Consider the following 20,180-nt stretch of genomic DNA (forward strand, 5'->3'; position numbering starts at 1 on the left):
CACTTAGCCGCAGCAAAGCGTTTGAGTGGCACAAACAGTTCCGAGACGGCCGTATATCAGTGCAGGACGATCCCGGCCGGGGCGGCTCAGAGCCCAATGTCAGAGTTCCTGAGAACATGCGACAAGACTGGCGTTGTTCATGTCGATTTTCTGCCCAGTGGTACCACCATCAATAGTGCATATTACTGCCACGTTCTCAGGGATGTGCATAAGGCGCCGAAGCAGAAGCGGCCGGGCCTCATCACCAAAGGAGTCCTCCTCCTACAAGACAATGCACGCCCGCATACCGCGCATCTCACGACACGCACCTTACAGAAACTTGGCTGGGAGTTGCTGCCACATCCCCCTTACAGTCCAGACCTCGCCCCCAGCGATTTTCATCACTTTGGGCCACTGAAGGCGTTCCTTGGGGGCTGCCACTTCAGCTGCGACGGCGAGGTCAAGAATGCGGTCCGATCATGGCTGCTACGCGCCGGCAAGGATTTCTACACCGCTGGCATCCAAGCCCTCGTGAAACGCTGGGACAAGTGCATCAGTGCAGCTGGAGATTACGTTGAGAAACAAAACTAATTTCTCGCCTGTAAGTTCATTTTACTTTTGCGAAAAATGAAAAGTCCCGGTTTGACTTGAACGCCCCTCGTAAAAACCCCGAGACTCGGGAACACGAAGGGACAGACACAAACACGAACTCTCAAGTCTTTTGAGACTTCGTGTTTGTGTCTGTCCTTTCATGTTCCCTAGTCTCGGGGATTTTACATTATGAATCATCTTCACGAGCTCGCCTGCTTCCTATCCATTTTTTCATGCAAAAATACTCCAAAAGCCGGGAGACTACATAACTAGACAAAAAAGTAGAGAACTCCGACTTCACATAACAAAATAACAAGGTTTACTCAGACGTTTCGTCCGTCATGCGACGGACATCGTCAGTGCCAAACTCAAAACCCATTTTTTCATGACAACCTTCTTCGTGAATTTTGTAAAATGCAGGAAAGCCAAATATCCGCCGAGGTTTCTCTTCGCTCTATTACGGATAAAATAGTTGGTATTGAGAATGAGTTAGCTAAACTTCATGATCTGTCCAGTGATATGACCACTGTCAAAGCCTCAGTATCAGCTCTATCTACCGCTGTTACTATCGTGTCCTCTCGGCTCTCGCCTTACGAACTTTGAGGACAGATGACGTCGGAACAACCTTCCTTGTGTTTTACGGGTTTAACGATTCTCGAAACCGATGACATGGGCGAAATCTGAAAGGCTTGTAACTTCTGCCTGTTCAACCCACTTGAACATATACATTGCACCGAACGAAATTGAACGGGCCCATCGTCTCGGGAAACAAGTACCTGGAAAGAACCGGCCCATTATTGTTAAGTTTCTTTCGACCAAGGTTATAAAGATCAGGTTATCTCCAAAAGCTCAGCCATCTGTTCAACGGATCTGTCCGTTTCCCAGGATTACTCGCCTGTCACCCGTCGCGCAAGGTTTATTTAGGCTTATCGAACATGGACGTTCTCTTGGGCTCCCCTTTAAACTTCGCTTCCATAAGTTATTTGCTGGCGATAAATGTTTTGTTATTTGTTATGTTTTGTTATGTTTGTTATTTAGGCTTATCGAACACGGACGTTCTCTTGGGCTCCCCTTTAAACTTCGCTTCGATAAGTTATTTGTTGGCGATAAATGTTTTGTCTATGATCACGCTTCTGATCATGTGCAAGATATACGAGCACAAACATAGCCCAAGCAGCACAATGTACTGAAAGTCGAGTGCAATAGGGGTGGACGGTATGTGTCTTATCAATGTTCTTTAGTTTCACGAGTCTGTTCAAGGCCTTCCACCTACCCGTCCACCCCTATTGCACCCGACTTTCAGTACATTTTGCTGCTTGGGAGCTATCTTCGCCATCTGCAAATGCTGTCAGAGCATCCCACCCCGACAGATGTCAGTTATCTTTTCGAATATTCGAAGTATTCTTAATAAACAAGACGACTTATCAAGTCTTATCCATGACTGCTCTCCTGATCTTATCGTTCTAACAGAAACGTGGTTAACGCCAGATAAAAACAATCGCGAAATAGCTTCACCGTGTCCTGCATTTTAATATAATATATCGCTGCGACAGAGCTGAACGTCGTGGTGGAGGCGTTCTTGGTATAAAAAGCGATGTACAGTGTGCACCGGTTGACATTTTGTCTCCCTTGGAAACGTGCTCTGTCATGTTATCATTTTCCTATATCAAACTCCTTGTTGTCGTTTTTTACAGGCCACCTGACTATGTTGGTTTTCTGCCATTATTTAATGATGTACTCTCATCGCCAATAACTCGTTTTCGTAATGCTAAAACCTGTATTTTTGGTGACTTTAACTATCCAGGTATAGATTGGTCAGTCCCGTCTGGTAAATCTGTAGATGAATCTGGCTTTGTGAATATTTGTCTCAACTTCGATCTTTCGCAGTTAATACGGGAACCAACTCGTGTTGCTTGTTCATCGTCATCTACTGTCGATCTAATACTTGTTAATGACCCATCTATTTTTGGTTCTGTTTCATTTCCATCCTCACTTAGCAACCACAAAACTATACATGTCCCACTGCGACTACCCCGTCCAGTTAAAGGGCCGGTGCGTAAGACAATTAAATTATCCGACCGTGCCAACTTTTTGACTGTATTCCTGAACTGTACAATGTATCAATCAATCAATGTATCAATGTACTGTACTCCTACTTCGCGTTTTTCATGCGTTCTTTCGATGAACGTTCCGTGGAGGAAAATTGGCAGCTCTTTCACAACAAGTTTACCGATTTGATTGATGCACACTTCCCATCCGCTATGATACGTTCCGCCTCCGGGGAACCTTGGTACTGTAATCGCCTTAAAAAACTTTAAAAAAAAAAAGAAACAACGTTTATTTCGTCGGGTCAAACGCACTGGTTTTAGTCCGGCATACTGAAAAGTATAGGGAATGCTCGTGTCAATATATTAGGGCTCTCCTCAAGACCAGACATGATTTTTACATATCTGAATTCCCAGCTATGCCTTCAGCAAACCCTCGCAACCTTTGGTGAGTTATCAATCCCCCTCGTGTTGAACCCATTAGCCTAACTGATGCCGATTGCGCTTGCCCCTTCACTGAAGCTTTTGCTACTGTTTTTACGAAGGATAGTATATCCATTGTCAGAAATGTAGTCACTTCTAATACTAGTTTCACAGCTATGCAGAAAATTGTGATCTCACAGGCCGGGATAATCAAAATAATCGGCAGCCTAAAGTTATCCTCCTCAGCTAGACCCGATTCCATCAACACTAAAATGCTTAAGAATACCAGAATAGTCACATCGCTATACTTGTGTGCCCTTTTTACGCAATCACTTCATCATGCATATGTGTCTCATGATTGGCGACAGGGGAAGGTTACTCCCATTTATTTTTAAACAGGGCGCCAAGTCGTCTCCCTTAAATTACCGTCCTATCTCCTTAACAAGCATATGCCGTAAAATCCTTGAGCATGTCATCTATTCGGCTGTTTCCTCTCATCTTGAAAATAATAATTTTTTCTTCAAATTATTTTATTCAAACACCAGCACAGTTTCTGGAAGGGTCTATCGTGTGAAACACAGCTGTCTTTGTTCAGCTCGGACATACATTCTACTATGGACCGTGGTATACAAACAGACACCATCTTCCTAGATTTTAAGAAAGCGTTTGACTCTGCTTCACACTGTGGCCTTATCCATAAACTGCCATTACTTAACCTTCACCCGGATGCTGTCCTGTGGATCCAGTGCTATCTTTTTGATTGAACACAGGCCACACTTGCAAACAACTCCTTTTCTTCCTTTGTCCATGTTTCCTCTGGTGTTCCGCAAGGCTCTGTTATTGGACTCCTTCTGTTTCTTATCTTCATTAACGATCTTCCTGATTCTTTAGCATCCTCTGTCAGGCTCTTTGCAGATGACTGCGCTGTTAATTTACAGACCCATCCACACTCATTCCGACCATTTGGCCTTTCAGCAAGACCTTGATTCAGTACTTGCATGGTGTTCATCATGGCTTCTTCTCCTGAGACTTGTTCAAAATACTGCGCAAAAGTATTTAAAATAAGATACTAAATACTCAACGTAAAAAGTATTTAAAATAAGATACTAAATACTCTACGTAAAAAGTATTTAAAATAGATTACAAAATGCTCAAAACTGAAAGTAATTTGAGTAGAGTACTAAATACTCTAAGAAGTATTTAAGATACTCTTTAAAGCACTTTAGTATTAGCTGTAAGTGAAACGTGTATTCTGAACGTGGACAAATGAAAGGAATAAACTTCATCAGCCATGCTGAAGCATATCTTTCATTTGCAACGTCTTGGTGTCAATGTTTGGTGAACTTTGATGAACCCAAGTAAACTTTGTTGATATGTTCTGAACCAATTCGTAATACGTCCTGTATGTCCGTTCGGGTCTTTCAACCTGTGGCACGTGTTTATTGGTTGGGTGACCAAGGAAATAAATGCTGAGATTCACTTGTACCTCATCCCCTGGTGATTCACCTGGCAATATGAATAGGAACGGCTTTCTGACGAAGTTGGCTATTGACAAGCAAGGTGGGACCAGCCTATTGTACAAGAGGATATGACAGATTCGCGAATTCCCGAAAAAAGAAAGAATAAGAGGGGGTTAAATTCCAGTGAGCTGAAAATCTCAGCACGGCGGGAAGTGTGCTGGATAGGGCTTGACGAGGAAGGAAAGTATTTTGAATACTGAGTAGCAAATACCGAAAAAAGTATTTTAAATACATTAAAAATACTTGTCACAAAAAGTATTGAGTAAAGTACCAAAATACCGGAAAAAGTATTTAAAATACAGTATTTTGAGTACGTACTCAAGATACGTACAAGTCTGCCCTGAACTCTGTGAAGTGCCATCATCTTCCTTTTTCTCGCTCTAAAAAACCCTTGGCGTTCCCACGATATTGGAGAAACAAAAAGTGACGTGTTGTCACAGATAAGCAAAGTGACGGATTTACATAATCGATGGATGTGTCGGAAATGGGCTAATACGAGCCTGAGAAATCTGTACTATCAGATGGTCACCCCCGTGTACCACCTTGTCCACTATCCCCCGAATCAAGCCCGTTGCGACAATGATACCGATGTTCCAGACAATTTTTGACCTCCTGGTCCATATTCGTCCCCCATTTGGTGAGTGTTTCTCTACCTCTTCTTGTTTAGAAATAGTTCCTTTCTAATACCTGACGTTTTTCTGGAGGTTTGTGGCGCACATTGTGCAACTTTTCTTTCAACTGATACCCGGTTCAGGGGACGATGTACCCCGTTTGGATATGGAAACGTTTTTGCAAATGTTCGCACTAGTAGACGAAAAGGGGATGGAAACAGCAACGACAGAAGTGTTCATGGCATACTACGCCTCGGAGTGGCGAGACATCGCCATGCAGCGTGGACTAGAGGGGGAGCTCTTTTTCAGAGTGCCCCGAAGCTTAGAAGAGCAGACTTTGCCACTAGAAGGCACTGTCCCTTTCAGTTTTGGTACTCCCTGGTGCACCAGTGCACTCTAAGAAAAAAAGGAGTAAAACGGGGAGTAATTGCAGCTTCTACTCCCCTAACCTGCAATTACTCCCCATTTTAGTCCCCTAACCCGATATTTAGTCCCGACATTTACTCCCCGGGACTGCAAATTGTCACTAAACTTCGCGAATGGTCTCCTGAATGCAACAGGCTACGTAAATATGTGCCCTTGGTCCATTTGAACGACGTAAGGCTGTATAACTCAGACAACGTAGCAATTTCCCAGCCACACAGAGTAAAAAACAGTTAGCGCATCTTTCTTCGAAAATTGTGCCCTAGTATGGCGGAAGATTTTATATCACTCGATATATCACCGTTGACGGTTTGCTTCAAAGTATTTTCATGCATGCACACGAATTATGTACCTGCGACTCTTACAACAGCGCGTGAAATGCGGTCTTCACTCTGTGACATCCATTTACTCCCGTGCATTTACTCCCGAAAGGGACTATTTTTTGTGGCAATGCAATTAATCCCCAAAAGGAGTAAAAGTACTCCTTTTTTTTTCTTAGAGTGTGGAATAGAGCCAGCGCTTCAGGAGCACCACGAAAATTCCATGTAATCGCGAGAGGAAATAAATATGTATCGCATCACATCGCACGACTCTCTCTCTCTCTCTCTCTCTCTCTCTCTCTCTCTGTCAATACAATAGATGAATAGAAAACCACAGATCCTGCGTATAAAAGCGAGCTTGGGATAATCAGCAGTTAAAGATGATGTCGACGTTGACACAAAAATGCTCTCTGTGCTTGCTAGGAAGGTAAGTGCATTTTTAAGTCGTAAGGTAAATGCATTTGAGTAACGTAATTGTAACGCCCACCAGTTACTCGTCCCGATAATGTAACTTGTACTGTAACTAACTACTTTTCTCAGTAACTATAGTTCCTTTATTTCGAAAGTGTAGATTTTCACGATGATTTCCCCACTTTGCATTTATCCTCTACCTGTTTGTAAACAAATGACGTCATAATGTTCGACAGCGCCACGAGTTTGGTAGAGTTGAACTACGTTCAAAGCTAGTGGCGAACAAGGTCGCGCCCGAAAGCCACGGTCTTGAGGGGATTACGATAGTCTCTGAAAAGGACGCGACCTTCGGTCCTACTTTTCTTTCAATATAGGAGGCAGCCATTCGTGGAACCCAGCTCTCCCATTCCGATCTGTTTTGGTTTCGGTGTGTCTACCAACGTCATGATGACGTTTCTCAGGTAGAGGTTAATTCCATTGAATGTATAGGGCAGTCACCCTCAGACTCCAAAGGCGACGAAAAAAAAAAAAGCGAACGGCGACGGAGAGCAAAACCACGTTCCCAAACCTACTCGAGCGTCTGGAGAGTGGCGCAGCGAAGCATGTGTTGTAACATACTTCCTTCCAGCAGCTAATTCTTGGGCGAAGGAATATATATGACACTGATGACCGGGATCAGCAATAGAGCTGGTATTTTTACTCAAAGTTTCGTAATAAATATCCCAGAGTTTTCACTTAGCACAATATCAGATGCATTAGTGCCGTTCTGATGTTAGGAACCCCTCTACACGTTGCCTTTGTGCGCGTTTGTCCCGGATGACGTCACCAACCCCTGCACTGCTCGGCAGGCAAGCGTCAGACCTCTTACCTATTGCCTCGTTTATTGGCAATTTCATTTTATTGCTTCCGGGATTGAAGGAATGGAGGGGGTACTGCCAAGCCATTTCAGGAATGGGAATTGACCACCCCACTCCGAGGAATTGACAGGAATCAAAATAACACGTATCCCCATTACTCAGAATGGAATTGTAATGGAATGGGCCACCTAATTCCGTAACGCTGGTCCCAGCCCATACGTTGCACAAGACGCTGCACGAGAATGCAGGTTCGAAGTCGCCAGCCACCCAGCTTGTTCTCCCGACTTTGCCTCCGGTGACTCCCCATTGTTTTTGCATTTGAAGAAGCACCTTAGAAGACAGCGATTTCTCAATGATGAGGCTCAATCATGCAGTTGAACGCCATATATTGCCAGAGAGCGAGAGCATGTTTTCTTTAAGAATCCGTGAACTTCCGAAGCGATGTGTGAAATGCATTAAAGTTCGAGTGAGGAGGAGTCTGGATGGGTTTCAAAAATACAACTGTGTTCTTGGTCCTAGAATTATCGCTTTTACGTTCAGCTTGCTGCACGCTCCAAGTACAAGTTAATTAGTACAAGATAGATATTGAAGTGACTAGTAACCCTCCAAATTACGTGAATCAACATGCGGAACCATAAAGGAATGAACTGAATAGTAGTGTTTTCTAGATAGTTTTTCCCTATCTTTTCATCCCTTTCTTTATTCCCTTTTTTTCTTTCTCTTTTTCTTCCCTTTTTTTGAAGAAAGCGCAGCACCGCTGCGACAGTCGCGGTGCAGGTTGGGAGTTGTCCGGGAAACTTGCTTTTAGGTTTAGGTATGATTCTTTTCCTATTGTCTCCGATAGGTGTCGTCGTTGTATTTTTGGTGCATGCGCCAATCGTGTCGTTTCACACCGCATTTCCCGGCACGCCCTGCACTGGTCCCCTGGAACATTTTCAAGTCGCCTATTGGACAACTGCTGAAGAACCACCACGAGCTCGAAACTAGAGAAAAGAACACCACGCAGAGGGTGAAAATTAGACCGGACCTCGTCAACGTGTGAATTGTATAAGGAATGGCACTGTAGCTCACAGGACACATTTATTAAAGTTGATCAGTCTCCTTTAAATTAATAAAAACTTGAATGTCGTAAATTAAAATACCGTAAATTGCAGCAAGGTAGCATTTCAATCAGCTTTATGTTTTCGGGTCCCTCGTGATCCCTTATGTGCTACTTCTAATGGTACCATTGAGCTTCTGCGATTCCTTCGATGCGACAGACCAAGCTGCATGCTTGTGTTATACCCGGAACTTGTTTCCAGCGACGTGATGGGAGTGCTCTGCGTCGCGTTATCGGAGAATAATTGCTGTTCGAACTGAGTAAAAGAAGGCTCCAGCGTGCCTCCGCAGGCGTTGAGAAGAGCCTTGGCAGTCTTCTTGACAGCCGACGTATCTTTGAGGGAGGTTGACCGAGGGATTTTCTTCTTTCCTTCGTTTGACACGTCTTGCAAGGGAATACTCTTCCTCGACTTTGAAACTTTTCTTTGTGCGCCCTCTACCGTAGATCCCTGTTCGTTGCCTTCGAGGATGGTGTCCAAGCCCTTGAACTTCAGCGTCTTACTCTTGGTATGCTTTTGCCGAGACTCCTGAAGCGACAGGTTCTTGACGTCCTCTAGGATGTCTTGGGTGTCTGTGCCGACGTTGACCTTCTTGCGTTGTGAAGAAACGTCACCCACGCGCGGAGTACCTTTCCTTGCCGACACGTTGTTGGCGCTGACATTTGGACCTGCGATGAAGATAGAACAGATGAGACTGTAAACCGTAATATCGCTTGAGCTGCGATCAGTGAACATGATTACACGCTTGGATAATGTTTTTATCATCATTATTATTATTATATTTCCTATCCCCGACCACACAAGCAGGTCCGAGAAACGTCTCCAGGACGTCACTTGGGGAAGACCATGATTTCCCTAGAACGTCTGAAATACAGCCCAAAATGATCCCTATCAACGTTTTTCGGACCTCGTTGCACGGCGTAGCAAGTATAAGTTCTGAGGGCATCCCCAAGGATCCCTCAGTCGAGCCAGCGACGTTAGGATCTGTTTGGGACGTCCCCAAAACGATACGTGTCGGGGATCATACGTGACTCGCTGCGGTGTTTCTTACCGCAGGGCGGCACCACCTGCCGTGTTAGACATTTTGTAACGGGGAGTGATATGTTCGGGTTCATCCAATTGATACATGCCGATTTCTATTTCATTTTGTTTTTGTTTTTCGAATCCCAGGACAGCAGACAAACCAGGAAAACAATCTCAGTCGGAAAGGGCATTGTTACTGACCTCTGTTTTCGTCGGACAGGGTCTTGTTTTGCGATGCCAGTTTTTCTTGAATTCTGACGGATCTTCGCAGCCCTTCGACCACAGTAGACATAGTATACTCTCGGATTGCAGCCCCTACAAGGTCAACAACATAGATAGATGAATGAATGATGATGATGATGAAGATGTGTGATGTCTACATCCGGGGCTCTACGTCGCGAGATAACTGCAACCATGAGCAACGAAGGTGGAACAATGTCAAGACGCGTAATATTTTGGTGTACGAGAGACTCCCTAATACTTCCACTGTCTGTGCCATGACGTTAACGACGGCTTCATGAAGCAGTCGCCGTTGATTGGTCGACGCCCCATGTGATCCTCAGGGCTTCAAGATATCATTAAAAATTGAGCATTTTGCCATTCCGTTTGTGGCACCAGTCGAAAATTTGAACACGATGGAAATTGGTGTTCTGAGGCTGGAACACCGGAGACACAAAGCCTCAAGTGCCTATAAGATCAGTGAATGAACAGAGAGTAGGAAGTCACTGAAAAGGTTAGGTAGCTGCAAGACTCGAACTTAAAGACAAAACCTTGGAAGTCATTTAGGAGGCGTGTGCGCTTATAGCCCAATTGGTAGAGCCCTGCACCAGTAAGCCAGAAGATGTGGGTTCGAGTCCTACAGCTGGCTAACCCTTCCAGTGACTTCCCACTTTTTCTTCGTTCGAAAATGTGGCGTTCTGAGGCTGGAACAACACAAGGGCACAAATATATACAAAGCCTCAAATTGTCTAGGGAATAACGATGAGAGATTAAAGTCGCTGAAAAGGTTAGCCAGCTGTCGGACTCGAACCCTAGAGCCCTGGACCGGTAATCCAGAAGATGTGGGTTCGAGTCCTGCAGCTGGCTAACCCTTCCAGTGACTTCCTACTCTTCCGCCATTCGAAAATATGGCCCTACGATATCCGTGATTATCGTAAGACCAAATTTTTCGAAATCCAAAACTTCGAACATGAGAGAACTGATGTTCTGAGACTGGAACAACATAGAAAGGAAAAACGCATACAAAGCCTCAAATTGCCTAAGAAATTAACGATGAAAGATGAAGGTCACTGAAAAGGTTAGCTAGCTGTCGGACTCGAACCCTAGAGCCCTGGACCGGTAATCCAGAAGATGTGGGTTCGAGTCCTACAGCTGGCTAACTTTTCCAGTCACTTTAATATTTCATCCGAAATTTTTGAAATTTTCGAATCATCCTTTTCAAGGGTGAGGGCGAGATAAAACGCCTTCAACGATTAATGCCTCCGCCGAGGAACAAACTATTCAGACGCAATTAATTAAAACAAACTTACTTTCTTGTGTAGGAAGTGTACAGCATTCACGAGCCCGTACCTATGTGAACACGGCACGTAAACGTGGAAGGCGCACCGGTTCAGCGTGGCAGACTAAACCGCACAGTAGAAGAACGGTGGCTTAAAAGCTTCAATGAAAACCGGACGTGCACGTGTTACGCTATCATTTCCTTGTCCTTTCCGCGTGTGTTGTCACTTCATGTATTCTTTACTATCTTCGCGCTCCTTGGCGAACTTGATAAGCACACCATAAACCTTGTTTGTGCACATCACTGATTTCGAACGCTGCTATACCGTTCCGAACGGAAAAAGTGATATATGGCGGTTGTATGAACAGTTCAGTGTTATAATCCGTTTATTTTAAAGAAATGGGTGCATATGAACCCGTGATATGAACTGAACTGAAAGAGCATGAGTGAGCTCACATCTTTTTTTTTTTTTTTTTTTCACCTATCATCATCATCATGAGATAGCGTTTATTCGCGTTTTTTTTTTTTTTTTTTCTTATCAAGACGCCTTTTCAACGTTGACTCACTCCACTTGTAGAACAACTTCCAGCATTCCTTTTCGTTAAAATTTGTGTGTTACCTGAAGGTTTTTTTTTTAGGCCAGCAGGATCAGCACGCGCTTATACTGGGTGACCGCGCTGCAAAGCCTACGTTGCGAGTATACCGCCGAAAAAAAAATTATTTCTTCAGTTTATAAAAAAAAAACTTCCTGATTTTTTCTTCACGCATAAATGAGGAGTTCTTCTACAGTTCTATGTCAAGCACATATTTCCAGCTTGTTATCGCCAATGAAAATTTTAACCCTGAAATGTGAACTTTTTAAGGATTTCCGAGAATTTACGAATTTTTTTACAACACCTAGATCGTTGAGAAAAGGGTTAATACTTTTTTGTTATAGACTACTCCTGAGGGGCTTCAACCCTGCAAAATGTCGGTTTTGTAGATGCTGTTGCTATTTTTATAAAAAAATTTTAACGTTGGGCAAATTTTGAAGTGTTTCCCAGGATCCCACAAATCCCAAATTTTGCGGTAGACTATTGAGACTCAGTCAGTTGGTGACATTGTCCTTCTAGTAAACACGTTTAAATTTTGGATTTCTTGAGTGCTGCAGAACGCTCACAACATGCTTCCAGAGGGGGCACGGTTGTTCCTCCAAGCGCGAAATTCAGAGTCCCCTAGCGCCGGAACGCGCCGCTATTTGAAGCTAATATTTTGAATTTGGGATACGTCTACCACCACAATGAGCTCTGATTTTTTTTCGTAAAAATCGGTGGGGGTCGAGCAGCATCGCTGGATCACTTGGCGTGGAATGACCCAGGGCGACCGCCAAAGGGGTCCCACGGAAATCTGTTCGAAAGGGCCGCTCCTGTGTTTCCTTCCTCCATGCAAAACGTAACGTCGTTACACTTGGCCAGATGTTCAGAAAAGCGCACTAGAGTTTACTTATTTATTTATTTATTTATGCTTGTTACGCCACATCGCCTCCCGGCATAGAGTAGCGGGGGTATACAGAAACGAAAAATGAACATGAACATAACATTACAGCAGTCACAGCAATATAGAGTTCGTAAATACAATTTGTGCAATTTACTTGTGCAAATTTGTGCAAACGCTTGTTTGTACTTCAATACGTTCTGTGGGTATTAAAACATCCGTGTGTTACATCGTCTGGTCCCGGTCACTTTTGCACATCATTCCTCGCATTGTCTCTGCGATGACTGCTCCGCAATACTCACAAATCGACGCCGTTCGTTTTTCAGACTTTTTAATCTTCCGAGAAACTCCGAATTTCCGACAAGCTGAAAACTCCGATAAACACCCCCCCAATTTTCCAAAATGAAAACCCTACGTTGCGCGCTGCCGAATTTACACATTTTCCGTAGACAGCCTCACAAAAAGACTGTTGGGGGCATTGCCCTAATTCGCAAAATGATGTACTCGCTATGAGAAGAAAGGGCATTTCCATACGAACACAATGATGTAGATTACTTTCTAAGGGGACGACTTGTGAGGTTCCCAAAGGTACCATATTTTACAAATGAGGCAAATTTGCGACTTTTTACCTTAGAATCTTCACAACTTAGGACGCAATGCTACCCACCCCAGACAATATGGGAAGAAGAAAAAAATTCAGCTGAATATGTCAAATAGTTATGAAGATATGTGGCGTCAAACCGCGTGGGAAGCGCAATGGTCGAAACGCCCACATCTGAATGATAATTCATTTAAAAATAACCACCGATTATTTTCAACCACTTTCATCGCCATTATGCCTCCTAGGGACAAGGATTTTATATATGTTTGAAAGAAAAAAAAATCGGAGAGGTCGACCGGACCACCCTGCCTGATCCGGCGTGATATCACCTAACGACAAAAGAGCGTGTCGCTGTAGAAAAACCCGTCCTAACAAAAACCAGCACAAAAAATAATGATGACAATCTAGAAAAAAAAAACTTGTTTTGCTACCTGGAAGCACTGGCTGTAATCGCAATTCTCAACCACATCACAAAAGTAATAGCGTCCTCTCCCTAAAACCGAAAAGTTCATACGATGATCCCTTCCCACGTGGATTTTAAAGTAGATTCGATAATCCACATTAAACATTGGGAGGATATGAATAAAGATTCTTATTTTTGATTTCATCTAGGGCGACATATGCCACCCTACAAGAGAAATAAACAGAGACTTCACGTCTGCGTTATAGAAAAACCCGCCTTGGAAATAATCCGAATCTCGCTTCCTGTTCACGGCCAACACGCAAATGCGACGGTTGTTGTCTACGAACTCACAATTTACGTGCCATTTACGGGACGTAAATACCAGTTCAAGTAAAAAACATGGATATTGAAGCATTCTCATTTATCGTGTTTTGTTAGTCGCTAAGGATTGTGAGGAATAGTGCTAATTATACTAAGGAATAGTGATTTTAAGTCCTGTGGATCGCGTGAGCGCTGACGTTTCGACCGAAGGACTGTTTGGTACCTACAATTACCGTTACTTTTTATATATATATATAGAGAGAGAGAATCGAATCCGTATTGCTGTTGTCGTCATGAAGTTGAACCCAAACTCAACCAACTGTAGAAATTTCGGTTACTGGTTCAAATAACGGTTCAGCGCCGGCTGGAGGTCGCATTATGCATTAAGTGGGCACTCGCAATAGAGAAGGTCCCGCAAAATTGAAGTATGACGACAAATTTAAATTCATCTGTTAACGATTAAATTAAGGTACTTTAGTCTTCCAAAAGTTCATCGCTCACTAAGCGGCATTAAATTTGTAGCGTTTGCCGCGCAACCACATGCAGGAAAGCGCAGCTCAGACGCGCCGTGTGCGCATACGACGGTGCGCACGTTTGTGTACTTGAATCGAACAAATCAACCTTGAACTTACCCCAAGTTACTTTGACAAAGTGTGCGTTGCTGCAGTACCTTATCCGTTACATACAGCGTGTTATCACTCAAAAGCACGTGTGTTTGAGGTTCTTCACTTGTAATAAAGTGTTTATCAAGTTACGCACAGTTGCTTTTACTGAGAGATTACGGAAATGTTCGCATATGAGACGCCGTTCATCCGCCGTTGTAGAAACGCTACATGCGGTAAGCTCCGAGCGGTTTTTTTTTATTCCGAGCGAGACGTAGACAGATGGAGAGAGGACAGCAGAAAGGAGTGAGGGGACAGAGAGGTTAGTATGCGTCCTGGGCCGACTTCAGGGGGCACTGTGCCGACATTCGTCTGAAAAGTCATCGGAAAACCCAGGGAAAACCTCAGACAGCAGAGCCGCGGTGACAGGATTCGAACCGACGACCTTTGCTAGCACCAACCAGAGGACGCTTTCACCCACATCAGCCATGCCGATGGTCTCGCGTGACGGCGTCTATGTCGTCTAGGAACAGTGACCATCGTATAATCCCCTCAAGACCACGCGGCTTTCGGGCGCTACCTTGTTCGCCCATTAGCTTCGAGCGTAGTTCAACTCTGCCAAACCGGTGGCGCTGTCGAACACTGTGACGTCATTCGTTTACATGCAGGGGGGGGGGGGGTCTATTCCACACTCTGATCTCTATGTATAAAGGCTGGATCGCGCATAGCAGAGGAGCGCGTGGGAGAGAGGAGAGGTGCGGCAACCGGCCGCCATGTTGGAGGGCACACTGGCGCCGACTGCTCCCATAGGAAAATAGGAAACAATGGGAAGCGATTTGATTTGGAGTATTTATTGCGCTTTAAACTGGCATGACATGGCCTTTAGTTTATAGGAAATTTTAAAAAAATATTGGCAGCCCCGCTTGAACTTAAATGCAGACGACCTAATGCGTTGGGCCCACCAATATGGCGGCCGGTGAGCACGCTGTGGAGCACCCTAAGCGCGATCCAGCCAATACTATAGACGTCAGTGATTCCACAGATGTGCCCACACCATTGCTACGGCAGATGCAGACGCGATGGCCGAAAACGAGAAACGTATAGGTGGCGTGCAACCGATAATGGCAGGAAGCCATGATGACGATGATGATTCGGTTTTTTATGGCGCACGGACAACTAAGGCGATGCCAGGAGACGGCATGCGACAAAGCGTAACGTCGTTATACACTTGGCCAGATGTTCAAAAAAGTGCACTAGAGTTAGTAAATAAGGAGAAGGGGAATGACGTTCAATAATAATTAGGGATGGGCCAACCGAATCCTTGAATCCTAGGCAAGGATTCGAGATTCCGAGTCCCAGTAGCCAAAACGGCGAATCGAATCTTTCGAATCCACCAACCACGTTTGTTCCTTCATCTTTTTCGACCCTAGTGACTCTACTTGACATCGGGTACTTTGATAGTTTGGCACGGGACAGTCCTGTGTTCGTCACAGCTAGCTGCTACTCATTTTATTTGAGTTTGGGCACCATTCACAATTTGTGCAAACGCTTGTTTGTACTTCAATAGTTCTGGGTATTAAAACATACGTGCGTTACATCGTGTGGTCCCAGTCACTTTTGCACATCATTCCTCGCATTGTCTCTGCGATGACTGCTCCGCAATACTCAGAAATCGGCGCCGTTCGTTCTTCAGACTTTTTAATCTTTCGAGAAACTCCGATAAACACCCTCCGAATTTTCCAAAATGAAAACTCCGAAACCTCGGAACCTTACGTTGTCGCGCGCGCTGTCGAATTTACGCATTTTCCGTAGACAGCCTCACCAAAAGACGTACTGTTGGGTGCATTGCCCTAATTCGCAAAATGATGTACTCGCTATGAGAAGAAAGGGCATTTCCAGACGAACACAATGATGTACATTACTTTCTAGGGGACGACTTGTGAGGTTCCCAAAAGGTACCATATTTTACAAATGAGGCAAATTTGCGATTTTTTTTACCTCATCAAATGCAAACCTTAGGATCTTCGGAACTTCGGACGCAATGCTACCCACCCCAGACAATATGGGAAGAAAAAAAATTCAGCTGAATATGTCAAATAGTTATGAAAATATGTGGCGTCAAACTGCGTGGGAAGCGCAATGGTCGAAACGCCCACATCTGAATGATAATTCATTTAAAAATAACCACCGATTATTTTCAACCGCTTTCATCGCCAATATGCCTCCTAGCGACAAGGCTTTAATATATGTTTTAAAAAATCGGAGAGGTCGACCGGACCACCCTGCCTGATCCGGCGTGATATCACCTAACGACAGAAGAGCGTGTCGCTGTAGAAAAACCCGTCCTGACAAAAACCAGCACAAAAAATAATGATGACAATCTAGAAAAAAAAACTTGTTTTGCTACCTGGAAGCACTGGCTGTAATCGCAATTCTGAACCACATCACGAAAGTAATAGCGTCCTCTCCCTAAAGCCGAAAAGTTCATACGATGATCCCTTCCCACGTAGATTTTAAAGTAGATTCGATAATCCACATCCAGTATTGGGAGGATATGAAGAAAGATTCTTACTTTTGATTTCATCTAGGGCGACATATGCCACCCTACAAGAGAAATAAACAGAGACTTCACGTCTGCGTTATAGAAAAACCCGCCTTGGAAATAATCAGATTCCCGCTTCCTGTTCACGGCCAACACTCAAATGCGACGGTTGTTGTCTACGAAGTCACAATTTACGTGCCATTTACGGTACGTAAATACCAGTTCAAGTAAAAAACATGGATATTGAAGCATTCTCACTTATCGTGTTTTGTTAGCCGCTAAGGATTGTGAGGAATAGTGCTAATTATACTAAGGAATAGTGATTTTAAGTCCTGCGGACGGCGTGAGCGCCGCTGACGTTTCGACCGAAGGACTGTTTCTTACCTACAATTACCGTTATCTTTTTATATATAGAATTGAATTCGTATTGCTGTTGTCGTCATGAAGTTGAACCCAAACTCAACCGACTGTGGAAATTTCGGTTACTGGTTCAAATAACGGTTTGCGCGGGCGTAAGGGCCCAAATGCACTAAGTGCGCACTCGCAATGGAAAACGTCCCGCAAAATTGGAGTACGACGACAAATTTTAATTGAAAGTCATCTGTTGACAATTAAATGAAGATATTTCAGTCTTCCAAAAGTTCATCGCTTACTAGCGGCATTAAATTTGTAGCGTTTGCCGCGCAACCGCAGGAAAGCGCAGCTCAGACGCGCCGTGTGCACTTACTTGCCCCAAGTTACTTTGACAACGTTGCCGATAAAAGGAACGAGTATAAAAGTTACCGAAAAATGTAGCTTAGTTGCAGTAACGAGTTGCCCCCAAACACTGGTCACAAGGGTGTGTGACGGATAGACAGAAACGTCATTGAACAGTTATCGAACCAGAATTTATTGTGCTCCCAAAAGTGCATCAATTCAATTTGAGATAATTGGTTGCAAATTGTATTCAAATATAGTGCACAGTGTATTTGAGCATTGTAAGAAAGCACATGACAGCGTTTATTTACTTTTTGGCATTTACCTTGGCTTTATTTACCCTCATGGCACCTAATTGTAGCGATTTTATTTAATAATTGTACATATTAAGTTTGTACAGCAAACATGGAACAGTTTCATTAAAAAAGTGCACATTACAAAGTTGTCATGGCAAACCGAGCTTCACAGTGCATCTGATTGTCTTTAACCAGACAGAGATACATGTTTATTGTTAATACACATGACAGGCGTACCACAGCAGAAAAATACTTTATTCAATACACCGCTTCTTTTTTTGTTACCAGTGTTATCAATACGCAGAGCTTGCATTTGCACTTGGCACATATGTGCCTAGCTGTATTCCGTGTCATTAACAGTCATATAGAATGCTACCAGGAGGAAGCAAATCTAGGTGCCTTTCTTGTGACTCACACAACTTTGTGCAAAAGTCAGGGGGCTTCATAACAAAGCCAGTGTCCGTATGCTTAATGCAGCTGCATTTTACACATCACTGGCACAATTTACTGATCGCTGCTTCGAAGCCTTCTCAAGCATGGACTGTCCATCAAGCACCACTGCTGCCTGTAACGTCCTCTGCGTCAGCTGTCTTCCTCGTAGTTTTCTGTCTTGATATCGTTGAGGCCCATCGCCTCGTTCTGTTCGTAGGACCGCTCGTACTTTGTGCTCCTCAGCGCAGGGTCCGGTTCCGGAGCGTACAAGTTCTGGATGTAGCTGTTTCCGAATGGGTCGTCCAGTATGAGAGTCGCTGGCATTTTGCCTTCTATGACTTTCCCCAGCTGATCCACGAAAGCCCCCATGCGCACCTTTTGCTGACTGCTCACTGTGTCGCCCTGCGAGAATGAGAGAGATTCGTGTTTGAGGTTAGGTTAGGTTGGGTTAGGTTAGGTTGGGTTAGGTTAGGTTAGGTTAGGTTAAGCACGAATACTAAATTCGCCAAAGTGTGTAAATTTAGCCACCCACGCGGCACTTGAGAATGTCAAATTCAGTTAGCCCTCGGCTTTCGCGAATTTGATTATTTGCGAGTCGCTATCGGTGCTACGAGCTGATGCATAGGGCGAATACAGTACCCGGAAAAATGGATTCTCCTGTGTGATCTGTCTGCGTATCTCATCCAGGAGCCCCTCGACCGTCGTGAAGCGTCCTCCGAGCAGCCCAGCTCCAACTTCCAGCTCCAGCTCAGGCACGGAAACGGTGCAGGTCTCGGACTTTAGAACATCCCTGGCTAGGTCGCAGGTTTCCGTCAGGTCGAGCTCCAGTCGTTCTCCGAGAGGTTCGATGCCGGACCCGCTCTTCACCTCGTTGGTCCGATGGCCACATCGGTCGCAGGTTGTTGCAATTATTATCACTTCTTTGAAATAAGGCACCTGCGAACAAATTTACAGCTTGTAAAAAAAGGAAGCGTGAGCGTCGTAAACTACACAGTGCAGAAAACATCTGTCACAAACTGATTTTTCTCGTTACCGCGCCTTGCTATCGTGACTATAACATTTGTGGCTGCAGGAATATAGTACCAATAAAATTTCCAATGATGGAAAACAACCAATCTGAGGCTGGAACACAGCACAACACAACACAAGCCTCGAAGCACCAAAGAACATTGCAAGGGTAAAAAAATATGGCCGCGTTCGCTATAGACATGCCATTGCGCAACCGATATTTCGCTGTATCCGTGTTCGCTATAACGATGCCATTCTAAACTTCACCTTTATCGTCTTCATACGCGTCTCACACGGCGCACCACACTCGCTGCAGTTCGTCGAGAATGTCAGCACTTCGGAAGTGACATCTTCCTCTTCCGTAGCTTCTTCATCCATGCCTAGAAGAAGATTCTGTTCCTTCGATCTGGTGTATCGCTCCACAGTCATGGCATCGTCCGCACTGGGTGCACGAGGGTTCTCCACAAAACTATTTCCCGAAGGGTCATCTATGACTATTCTGAACGACCTTTCGAGCTTACGTAAGGACTTCATCTTGTCTACGAACTCAGTCATTTTATTCGACACATCTTCATCTGTGATGTGTTTCACAGACGCCTCCAGTCCTTGAATCGCTCTGTCCAAGATTCCTTCAACCGTTGTGATGCTACCTTCCTGTGATTTCGCCGGTATTTCAAACTCCAACTCGGGGATGCTGACAGATGCTGTGCCGGTTTGGACGACTTCTCGGTTCATGTCTGTTTTGGTACTCACGTTCAGAGTAAAACGAATACCGGTGGTTTGAATCGTAGCAGCAGGCTGCAGTTCGTTGTTCTGCCATCCGCAGTTATCACAGTTGAATGACATGATCACAACTTCTTTGTAGAAAGGTATCTTGGTGAGCAACAGGCGCGTGGTGCCATTCTCGTGGCACTGCATGCAGAGACTTTCAATTTCAGTTACTTCGGCTTCGTGGTCCTCAGCATTGAGGTTACGAAATATAGGGACGTTGTCCTGTAGCATTGTTTA

At 44.4% G+C, this 20,180-nt stretch overlaps 1 protein-coding gene across 1 annotated transcript; it reads right to left on the minus strand.

The window, feature by feature from the left end:
• Nucleotides 1-18,276: 18,276 nt before the first annotated feature.
• LOC135375199 (zinc finger protein ZPR1-like) lies at nt 18,277-20,180 on the minus strand. The gene is made up of 3 exons (XM_064607918.1): nt 19,440-20,180; nt 18,804-19,100; nt 18,277-18,566 (listed from the first exon to the last, which is right to left on the minus strand). The coding sequence occupies exons 1-3, from the start codon at nt 20,172-20,174 to the stop codon at nt 18,315-18,317; spliced, it is 1,284 nt and encodes a 427-aa protein (XP_064463988.1). The 5' UTR covers nt 20,175-20,180; the 3' UTR covers nt 18,277-18,314.

The sequence above is a fragment of the Ornithodoros turicata genome, unplaced genomic scaffold, assembly GCF_037126465.1.
Source record: "Ornithodoros turicata isolate Travis unplaced genomic scaffold, ASM3712646v1 ctg00000838.1, whole genome shotgun sequence".
Taxonomy (NCBI): Eukaryota; Metazoa; Arthropoda; class Arachnida; order Ixodida; family Argasidae; genus Ornithodoros; species Ornithodoros turicata.

Excerpts from the sequence above, each read along its gene's own strand:
- LOC135375199 (XM_064607918.1), bottom strand. The coding sequence starts at position 20,174 with ATGCTACAGGACAACGTCCCTATATTTCGTAACCTCAATGCTGAGGAC. Across the intron at positions 19,101-19,439 it reads CGCGTATGAAGACGATAAAG|GTGCCTTATTTCAAAGAAGT; the intron begins GTGAAGTTTAGA and ends ATTTGTTCGCAG. Across the intron at positions 18,567-18,803 it reads AGGAGAATCCATTTTTCCGG|GGCGACACAGTGAGCAGTCA; the intron begins GTACTGTATTCG and ends TCATTCTCGCAG.